An 11,554-nucleotide genomic window follows, 5' to 3' on the forward strand; every position below is an offset into this window, starting at 1 on the left:
TTTTTGTATATAATTTTAAAAATACAGATATATTTGTGATATCTAAATCACATAGTATGAAAAAAAAAAGAAAATTATATTTTCGTTAAGATATAAAAATTAAAATAATAGAATTAAATATGTTAAAATTATTTTTCTTTCATATTTTAAATATTTCATATTTTTCAAATATCTTATATATATAAATTTTATATATGAGGATATTGAAAGTATAAGGAAAGATATAAAATTTAATAGTAAAGATATATTTTAAAATAAATAAAATAATATTTTTATCATTGGAAAAATATTCCTTTCATAAAGTATATTAATACTGATTGTATAATGTAAGTGAATTATATTAGGGATAATATGAAAATAATAAAGACAGTAGAATAATACTGTATTACAAAGTATTAGAAGCTCTAAGAATGTTCGTATAAATATAAATATTTTCACGACATTAGATATATTAGTACTAATATTTACTTATTGTTAGAATACTTAATATCTTATTGCAAAGAGTTCTGAAGTTCTTCTATTTCTACTGAAAGTTGCAAAAATATTATAAGGATTGAAAATAGAATATTTAGAAGAAAAACTATGAGATTATATTAACTGTATTTAGTGGAAGTACAGTTAAATTATTAGTAGAATTAAAATTATCATATGTATTATGATAAAATCATATAGAAAATATTATAATAATATGTAATATATTACATAATAAATATTATAATATTACAATTAATTATATTAATAATTGAATATATTTATATATAGGAATATATATTATATTCCTACATATTATATTATATTTCAATTTTATACAGTATATTTTTGTTATTTAATATGATACAATAGCTGTACGTATATAAATACGTGTCACTTATGAAAATTTTCAAGAATTCTATTAAGATAATATTCTAGGTATTATGACATGTTAAGTTTAAAATAAATATTTTATCCTTATCTTTATTCAATATATTAGTGTACATATAACATATAGCATACACTAATTATAAAAGAGCAATTTATAAAAGAGCAAATGAGGATTTTTCTGAAAAAAGAATTATACGTTTAAAAAATTTATTTTGAAAAGTGATATTTTAATTCTAGAATATTTTTTTCTCACAATTATTTTTACATCATATCACTTTTCTCCTTTATTATATTTAAAATATATTTCACACTTTTTTTCAAAAAGAAATTCTCATAATTACGAATACGATGGAAATTCAATGTAATACGAATACAATCGTAATAACATACGTCCGTGTATATAATTCATTCACTTTGCCTAACATTTCTGATTCATTCAACAATCCTCTCAAAAATTAATGAATCGTGCAATTCAAATGACGAACAGTCTCTCAAAAAAAATTATTTCTGATACAACTGAAAATTCTCTATTTCGTTCATCGTGTCTATTTTCGCGGCCCACGTCAAAGATTAACAAGGCACACTTCTGTGCACGTTTTTATCTTCCATGTCCTAACGGCTCACATCTCCCTACCCCTTTCACATTAACGGCCTCCTTGTTTTCAGTGCAAATATTTCCCGTTCAACGTGCTCATAAACCCGCCGTGAGCGGAAGTATCGCGTCAATTGATTTACGCGAAACGTTCGCTTTTTTTTCCACGAATCAATCGGAAGGAGGATGGTTAACCTTTCCATCCGTTGCTTATCGATGGATATTGCATGAGTCATCTATTTTCGAAAGACAAAGGTCATGATTTTTTTTTTTCTTTTTATTATAATTTATAATATAAGATTCCTTATATTTTCTTACATTTTTAATATCCTGATGAGATATTTTTAAAATCATCTTGAAAACTTAAAGTAACAGGAAGAATACATATAAGTTGCATAATGGGGCTGTTAATATCCTGTCTAGAATCAAACCTAAGATTCTTGAGAGATAATTTCTTTTTAGTTTTGCTTTTTTTTACGTATTTTCCATATTTTGATAATTGAAATAATTTTATATTTGTGCATTTAAAATAGAATTCGAATATCTGGATAATTAAATAATTTAGATTAGATCTAATTTATACTATATATTATATATTATATTATATTATATAGCATTTTACATCTCAAAAATTAGAATTTTTAATCTTTTGGAATCCGTTTAATTATTTTGCATTAAATATAAATAAATATTAAATAACTTATGACAAAAAATGATGTTGTCACAAATATCTGCTTCAAATATAAACATAAAATTTCCTAAAATAAAATCATTTTCCAGGCAGATTAAACCATAATAAAATTTATATTTAATTGGACCTAAAATTTGATAATATTTATCATATAAATATCATTTATAATACACAATGAATTAAAGTTTAAAAATTCATACGTGCATACGTTTTGATATGATGTATCGTCTGATATTTGTCGGAATCATTCTCATATCGTTTCATGTCTTAAACAGATAATATAAACCAAGCATAATTCATTCGTTCTTCGACAGACAATCCCAAAGAGAAAGTTGTAAAAGCAGCCATGGTGTCGTGTTCGCGGAAATCGCGTCGCGCTGTTCTGGTTGCAACGTAATATTATAACTTCAAAAAAAAAAAAAAAAATGTTTATACAGTTGCTTCACGAAGAATCGATTTTAAATTAGCTTTTCAATCTCGTTTCATATCGAACAAACGATTCAATTTTTCGTTTGATTATTTCTCATGATTGTTTCTCATATATATGCTGTGTTCCTATATGGGAAAAAATTTATATAACAATCGCAGTACTTTATATTTTTGTTATATTCTTGTATATGTTTGTTCAATTTTATAAATACATTTTGTTTCTTAACGAAGGGAATAAAGTTTATAGATGATAGGATGAACAGAATAATTGGATTATATAGAATTTTTTTTAATCTTATCTGTTTTTCTTTTGATTCTTTCAAAGAAGTTTTATCTTAGGCTATTGATTCAAAGTAATGGATTTGTTTCTTTACTTTGGATATCAAAGAAAATTTATATCAAAGAAAATGATATTTAAAAAAGAAAATATTTTATTATTCTTTACTTCTACTACTGTTTCTTCAGAATAAGTTTTCTTACTATCTCTTCAAAAGAATAAAATTATAAATTTTTCTTATACAAAATTACAAATATTTAGAGGAAAAATTCACTGATATATATTTTTTTTAAATTTATAAAGAATCTTTTTAATTTTTTTATTTGATTAAATCATGATAAATTTTATTACTCATATTTTCATATATTAACAATCTAACTAATTCAATTCTCTTGTTAATTTTATCTCTCCACTCGGTTAATTTAATAATCTGATGAACTTGCTACTCCCATAAATTAATTTCTGAAAAACAGAATGCTTTTATTAACCACTTTTCTTTCTTATGAAATATTATAATATATATTACAATATTACGTTATTTGATTATTTTGCGTTTATGATATATAATCTCTCGTCCATAAGCTTATCATATAAACCTAGAATGTGTTATCATATAATTATTTTGTATGATAATTAAATTATTTAATTAAATTGCTTATAAGATAATAAATAATTGATATCTTTGTATATCAATTTTTATATTTATTATAATCTCTAGAATCTAAAAATATCTCATGAATTTAATTATTAATATCCTATTAATATTAATATTAATATCCTTTATAATGAACCATGAAAGAACTAACTATTGATTTTATAAAATATTTCTTTTTTCTTTTTTATTTTTGTTCACTATATAAATGGTGAAAGTGAAAGTCAACATTCATAAATTCATAATCTACGTTATAGAAAAAACTTTTGTTAAAAATAATTGGTGATTAGCAAATTAAGAACTTAATTATAGTCTGCAGACTCCTTCTCAACTTATACTTTGTATAAGAGTTTGTTTAATTATCTAGTTTGTTTATTCATTATTAATATTTCACTACGAATAAAAAATACGATAAATTAATTTATCATATTTAAAAATAAATCGAATTAAATTTAATCGAAGAATAATTAAAATTAATTTAGTTTATTTATCAATATTCGCATAACTATCTATTGTTTTTAACTATTCATCTTCTATTTTAATATTTTCTTTTCCCTCTAATTTTTTCACTTTAAAATAAAGAAATTTTTAAATATACTATGTCATTATAAGAAATAAACTCGTTGAAATTTTTTCAATTTCGACTTTTAAATCAAAATGTAGAATTCAGATTCGGTTTTGCGTGGATGCGCAAATATGTCTGTGCCCATTAGACTGTAAAACAAAAATTCCTAATGTTCGCTCAAAGTTCCGACGCCATTTTAACTCGCGATTTTATTCAATAAAAGTCCTCAACTCGATTAATCTTCTATTTTCTAATCTTTTATTCATTTAGATATTTGTTATTTTTCTTTTCGAATTATTTTGTAAATAAAATTATATAACGACCGTTCTTTTTTTTTTTTTTTTTTTAATGTAAATAAGATAAAATCGAAGTCACGATGCTTCCTCCACTTGTACCGGAAATTAATTAAAGACAAAGGAAACGTTTTGCCAACAACGCGTGTACAACGCTCGTTTAATACCTCACCTTTTGTCTGCTTTTCCCTTGCACGTTCAATAACCATTCCTTTGTCTTGCTAATATTGCTTTTATTGCTTGTCTGGACAACATACGACTTCACGATGAATAAATTACTATATATTACTAATTTCATGCATATAAATTGCATGGCTAAAATTAAAAAAAAAAATTTGTTTTCTTAATTAAAGTTGAAATAATTATAATGATTAATTAAATTTTATGCAATTACATTTTAAGTTATCATGCACGGATAGAATTAGAAATAAGAATATTCTAGTTTAAAAATACTAGAAATTCTATTTTAATTATTGAAAAATTCCTGTCAATTAATAATTAATTATAAGATAATAATTTTTAAATTCAACTCGCTGTCAATTGTTTCTGTATCCTGCAATTAAATATATCTAAGGAATTTTCGATTATTTAAAAAAATATTGATTATCAGAACCTTTTAATTTTACATTTCATAGGTTTATTAAACAATATTTTTGAAAAATTTATTATTTGAATTTAACAAGTTAAAGTATTATATTCTCTTCTGTATTCCAAAAAATAAGAAAAAATTAAAATATACAAGGAAAAAAATTTTCCTTTTATTTTTTTTTAATCCACAATTTTCAAATATTAATTCCAGATTCCTGTTTCATTAACAAACATTATGTCATTAATTATATGTTAGAAAGTCAACCATCGTGTAAATCACACTTTGATTTCCACTTTCCTTTATCTTTTCCTCTTTTTTTCACTCCACTTTCACATAAATGGAATCGTCTGAGATTCGATTTAAGCGAAATTTACCTGGAAAACAATTTATTATGAGCAATGTATGTCGATATCTGGCGAAACTTTATAACGTTCAGAAAGTTCACTTACCACCTTATCCAGGATGGCGAGAGCCGTTAGCATCGTGAATACTTAGCACGGCAATTTTATCGATCTTCACCCAAACCAACGTCGGACCTGCCTCTTAATTCCGGAATCGCGTGTTTCGAGAAACTTGAAGGAAGGTCCACGAATTGATCCCTCGATTTCCTAGAAATCACGTGTAATAATTTTATTAAACGTATATCGATAAGATTCTTCGTTTTTATTTTCAATCTATAAAAGAAATTGTAAAAATTAACTATTAGAGATCGAAATGGTAAAAATAAAATTGAAATTTAAAAATAATCGAATCGACACTGTTGTTGCCACGTATGCGTGATTTTATGGAATTATCAGCTGACATCACGTAAACGCGATTTTGCTTGGGTAATATATTTTGCGGAAATTTGGTAATTATATGCAGGATAACGTGATCATTTCAAATAATTCATTGTTTGTTCTAAAAAAAATTATTTTGTACAAAAATTAAATTAGATATGGAAAAGAATATAATTTTTTAATGCATTTTTATACACGAATAAATAATGGATCTTTTATCTGCAAAAAAAAATAATAATACCATGTAATATTTACATGAAACATATTTTAATGTTTTTTATAACTTTATTATAGTGCAATAAATAATTACATGACTTATGCGGTATACCTTTTACATATGCTTATGATAACTTGTATTTGACTTATGATAATAAAAGAGATAGCAAAGTTATAATGGCATAAAGATTTTTCTTTTTTTCTCATATTATTTGGAATAGATCTAGTTAATTGCCATGTATATAATAAAATTAATGTAAACTATTTTAGATAGTCATATTATAACTTCAATTCATTCATAATATTGTTATCTATTTTCCATGGTCTGTTAGATCAAGGTTCATCATTGATTAAAATCTTTTGAATGAATCATTCTAAACTAATTTTATTGCGTGTTATGTTTAGTTCTTATGTTATTACTTAGTGTTTCTTGAACACGTTGCTGCATTATTATTTCTATGGCATTATTCACATATTTTTTTTTTTCTTCCACTTCACCTTTCTCCTTAAAGAAATTATATCTTGTTTTGATATAGGTTTCTATTTATAGTGATCTCTTTTATTTCCTTGCAATATCTCAAATTTCTAATAAAATGACATAGAACAGTTTCCAATTTTATATATGTCGATACGAAATCAATAGAAAGTTTAATGAAATTGTATTACTTACAGATATTCTTGTTTCAGAATCCTTGACCTTTTGAAATCAAATATTTGGAAACTTATAAAAATTATTATCCATCAATTATTAATAATTGGAAATATATCTTTTATAATTTTTTTTTTCTCATAAAAAAAACATAATGCACAATTTAAAATAAATATATTTATTACATAATTATTTTAATTATTCAATTAAAATACTTTGTCATATATAGAGCATGAAATTAATTATATCTTCGTCCATGAAGAAAAAAAAAAAGAATTTGCAAAGATAGATTAAAAAAGAATCAGATTTATTATTCCATTCTAGACTTAATCAAAAATACAGGATTTCAACTGACACGACGTCTCGAGTTTTCTTTTGTGACCCACTTGAATAAGTCACGTTACCGGGGATGGAAAGCTCGATTCGTTCGGGTCATGAGTCGATATCAGCAGCAAAATAATTACAGAATGGCAAAAGAATTTTTTAACTAGCGTATTTTCAAACGATCGGTCATTTCATCCGTGGATTGTTACGACAGCCAGCAGTTAACCTTGAGGTTCCTGTTACCGAGGGAGGGCCGTATTTAGAACTTCATCGAACCGAAAGAAGCGGATGAACCGGTTCCACATAGATTCCGTTCTATCAGCTTTATCCTGTGTTCTCGATATTATTATAAAATACACTTACCCATCATTTATCACGCTTCTCATTTACCTTTTCCGCTATTTTGATAACCGGCACATTCACGATCTTTAAATAGAATTGTATTTACATTATTTAGTGTGTTGCGTGTTCATTCATTGTTAATTCGTTATTAAACATGTGTATGCATTATTCGATGTGGAAGATTATAATTATTTAATTGTACAAGTGATTTTTGGAAAATTACAGTTTGATTCGTATATCGTACTCTAATTTGGTGCACGCAATCGCTTCATATAACATCTAATTTTAACATAGAATTTAATAAGAGATGTAGGAGTTTAGGTTGAGAGATTTTCCACGAAAATCTTGCTAAAAATGATGATTGCTAGAAATGATGATTTATTATAAATATTAAGGAAAATATTTTCTCATGTTATTTTTTTATCGTAGAATCAATAATATTTTAAAATAGAAAAATTATTTAATAACGAATATTCTAATCAATTTTTGCCTAGTTTCTATAAAATCCAAAACTAATGAAAAAAGTAATTATATAAGCATAGTTGGCTTTCTCTTATTATCTATACTGTCACTTTTACAATAATTTTATATACTTTAAGATATATATATATATATAGTTGGTAATATTACTTTTTATTCATATTTTTATACGTTGCAAGTGGAAATTTAATATGCGTCCAGAGTCAACGAACCGTCGAAGATTCCGTTCCATCATCTCCATCCAACGAGATCTTTCGCAAGAACAGGCGTATATTTTTTCCCCAACTTTCAATCTACTTTTTTACCGTCGACAAATCTCCTTTTTTGTCTTCCTCAAAGTGTGCATTGAGCCGATCTATAATCACGATAAAAAAAACGAGTTATAAAAAAGAAAAAAATTTGTGTTGATATTAAAATATAATTTTTTTTTATATCTTTCAATAGCAATCGAATTCATACTAAATTACAATATTATTATGTAACGTTAGGTAGACGTAAAACAGAGAAAGGGAAATTTCATGATCGACTTACCGACCAACAACAAAGTCGGCAGCTTCATTTCTTCATGCACGAAACCTATATGTAAAAAAAAAAAAAAAAAAATCAATAACGATCAAAATCGAAAAAAGTAAATCTTATTATACCTTTGGTAAAATGTAATCTTATTAAAATACAAATTTCATCCAAATTTTCGAGAGTAGATTTTTTTTTTTTATTTATTATTAAGGATTAAAAGAAGACGGGCACAAAGATGGTGGGGACCTTGGGTCCCTTCCCCTTTCACCTTCGCGAAAGAGGAACGAGTAACTGGCCGCGATTTCTTTCCTTCTTGGATACGTGGCTGTACGATAGTGGCGCCATGATTGGTCAAAATCGGAACTTAGGATCTGTTCGCGTCGGGAAAACGAAGCATGATCATGCCAGCTGTGATCGTCGTCTGCACGCGCCGATCGATTCACGTGGTCATTTAGATCGCTGGTGGCCAATACCACTCGTAGATTGTTGATTTCACTTCGTAGAAATATAAATGGCTGAAAGTGCCGATTTCCCGCGGAATATTCATTGTCGTACCTAACTTCAACTTGGTTTGTTTACCCGCGTGACGCGTGACTGGCCACCGTGTCGTTTTGCGAAAGTGAGATCCAGTGATTTCGACGAATGAGTTTTAGTTTTACTTGAAGATCGTTGTGGGAATCATCGTATTTCGTCTACGACGCATACGTTGTGACATTTGTGGTCGTTTTAGCGTGGAACTGATGCAGTTACGGTAAACGGTTTCTGCTAGAAAACTAGTTTCACCGGTAGGCAAGAAACAAAGACGCGCCAACCAGAGATTTTGTTTAATAACCTGGCGATGTCTGGATCATTTTTGACATATATCAAATATTACATTATATTTTTCTTTACCTTTTTATAATATTCTATTTTATACTTGTTTAATATAAGTATTTAGTATAGTTTCGTCATAATTATAATTTTTTTTATAATAGTTTTTATAATTATGAAAAAAAATATATTCGTATAAGAAATAGCAATACGTTTTCTAATAATATTTGCAAGTATAATTCTTTTTTTTTTTATTTTTATATAATCATAATATTGATTCAAAGTATAGATTTATTTACGTAATCTATTTACAAGATATTAATATGTTTGTGGATATTCTTTTTAAAAGCCAAATAAACAAAAGCATATAAAAATTTCAATTGAGATTCATTTATTAACTTATAAATGGAATGAGATAGCGGTGAAATAGAGATCTGTCTCATTTTATTTGTTTCTTTTTCTTTAGAATTAATTTTTTTTTTAAATATTTTGCCAATGTATTAACACTCTATATTAAGTGTCAAAATTGATCTAGCTATCAACTCCGATGTCTGAAGGTTAACATGACAAGCATTTTATCAACGAATTTATCAACTCCAAAAACAATCCGCGGTAAAAAAATATTTCACAATTTCGCAATATCGTAGAAATTGTAACATCAAATTTCAATCAAATGAATTGACAAACAAAGATTATTAATTTCACGTTCACGAATCGACAACTATTCTACAAACATTGATGACAATTAACCTAACAACTTCCTTCACAACAAATTTTAATCGAGATTCTTCGAGCTTCGTAAAAAAAAAGTGATTTATCGCGTTGACATGAAAACCGATATGCCGGACATTAAGCAAGGAGAGGTAAAAATTGAAAATCGCCGCGAACCATCGAAACAAGGTTCGAGATCGAGAGTGTGTCAGGAGCATGATGAACAGGACTGTCTAAGTGAAAATGAACACGAGTTCGAATCGCTGGAATATGAGGAGGATGTATATTATTCGAATTTAACAGCAACTCCGAGTTTCGATGACATTGATGAGCTCAGTGACGACGTGGACGAAATCGTTGTCCATTGTTGGCGGGATTCGAACGGTGATATAGACGAGATCGTGGTGGACGATGCAAATTTGTCGGTGGAGACGCAGTTTTTGACGAATGATGCCGAGGACGGCGCCACTAATCGAGACCAGAAGAAGAAGAAAAAATCAGTTCGAGTAATATTCCAAGATTTTTCGAAACCATACTTGGCCAAAATTAGCAACAGTCAAAATTACAAGAAGTTCCTCGAATTGGTAAAAGGTGCAGCATATAATTTTTGTGAAAATGATAAAATTTGATATCGTATCTTTGATTCGAGTTACTATCGATTCTGCCGATTGTATTGCCGATTGTTGATAAAGTAGTATTTTTGTTTCATTTTTAGTTACAATAGAGTTTTTTTTTTTTTTTTGGATTATTTAGTATACCAACGTTCTTCATTCCTTCGTTTCGTGTATGCCAATTTTATAATAGATAATGAAGGATAAATTTATGAATGTTATAATTGCATTATTTATAGAGATATCGATCTCATTTAGATCGTGTCTTAATAGATGGCAGTCACGCGATACGCTCCACAAAATTCCCTAGGTTCAGACTTTTTTCCGCTGATTTGTAATCCCCACATGTTTTAGACGTTCGAAACGAAATGCCATATTTTTTCAAGACAAGTTTAAGCACGTTTTATCGTGATATTTATCGTTTTCGTATGAATCGAAATTTATACGTATATAAATAATCGTAAAGTAGAACAGTATTGCAAAATATGAAAGTGAGAAGTATATCAGTATTTCGTAGTATTGCTTCCACCGAATACTGGAGCGGCATGCAACGGTATCTGAGAGTAACGTTACATTACCATTTTTGTAAGTAATGACAAGAAATGTATCTTTTGTATTCTACTTAGAGAAAGGATATTACTGTCGCCATAAATTTATCGCGATACTTATTCGATCGTAAAAAAAAAAATTGTAACACGAAGTCACATTATATCCACTTGTATTCTTTGGGAGGGAAAAAATTTAAAAGTTGTAAATACGACTTTGATAAATTTATTCTTCAACAAAGTAATTAAGTTTAGATTTCTTGAACCTTCGATCGAAATCATTCTCGTGTTCGTAATATCGTTTCGCTTGGTTGAACTCGAGAAAGTTCATGACTTCTACTTACTCTATTAAATCGATGATATTCAGGATGTACGCGCGTTTAGACAGAGATTAGTTTTACAGCGTAGAAGTGTTCGTCCTTAATCGCTCTGGGAGCAAGAAAAAGCAATAATTAACTACGTGCTGTACTTCCTTCCTTTAAAATAAGTATATGTATTCGATTATCGTTAAGCTATAGTACTGTTCCAAATTTTCTGTTTATGAGTAATCATTTTATCCTTAAATTTATCAGGTGTTCTTTCACTTTCACTTATCATGTAATTTTTTTTTTTTTTTTTTTTT

General features: G+C 27.2%; 1 protein-coding gene and 3 long non-coding RNA genes across 8 annotated transcripts in view; 1 reads left to right on the top strand and 3 right to left on the bottom strand.

Annotated features, from left to right (window-relative positions):
* The window catches only part of LOC102679943 (tumor protein D54), a 21,163-nt gene that overhangs the window by 1,978 nt on the left and 7,631 nt on the right, over positions 1–11,554 (top strand). Inside the window, exon 1 of one of the 4 annotated variants that reach the window (XR_004149927.1) lies at positions 9,858–10,367. The exons of 1 other annotated variant lie outside the window; for it this stretch is intronic. Coding sequence is in view for 2 of the 3 variants with exons in the window: in XM_006612390.2 (XP_006612453.1) it covers positions 9,893–10,367 (475 nt within the window). In the remaining variant the exon portion in view is untranslated. Of the gene's footprint in view, positions 1–9,857; positions 10,368–11,554 lie in introns of those variants that run through there. 2 more of the 4 variants (XM_006612390.2, XM_006612391.2) reach the window with 2 other exon arrangements.
* On the bottom strand, positions 3,269–4,838 carry LOC102680425. 2 transcript variants are annotated; one of them, XR_004149929.1, is made up of 3 exons: positions 4,755–4,838; positions 4,533–4,675; positions 3,269–3,312 (listed from the first exon to the last, which is right to left on the bottom strand). It is a non-coding gene; the product is annotated as an uncharacterized LOC102680425 (long non-coding RNA). The 2 variants fall into 2 exon arrangements; XR_421252.2 differs by lacking the exon at positions 3,269–3,312 and having other exon boundaries at positions 4,396–4,675.
* LOC102680337 lies at positions 5,272–5,962 on the bottom strand. Its single transcript, XR_421251.2, has 3 exons — positions 5,708–5,962; positions 5,399–5,623; positions 5,272–5,323 (listed from the first exon to the last, which is right to left on the bottom strand). It is a non-coding gene; the product is annotated as an uncharacterized LOC102680337 (long non-coding RNA).
* On the bottom strand, positions 6,832–8,338 carry LOC102680245. Its single transcript, XR_004149928.1, has 3 exons — positions 8,271–8,338; positions 7,890–8,094; positions 6,832–7,153 (listed from the first exon to the last, which is right to left on the bottom strand). It is a non-coding gene; the product is annotated as an uncharacterized LOC102680245 (long non-coding RNA).

Source organism: Apis dorsata, unplaced genomic scaffold (assembly GCF_000469605.1).
Source record: "Apis dorsata unplaced genomic scaffold, Apis dorsata 1.3 scaffold_112, whole genome shotgun sequence".
NCBI classification, from domain to species: domain Eukaryota; kingdom Metazoa; phylum Arthropoda; class Insecta; order Hymenoptera; family Apidae; genus Apis; species Apis dorsata.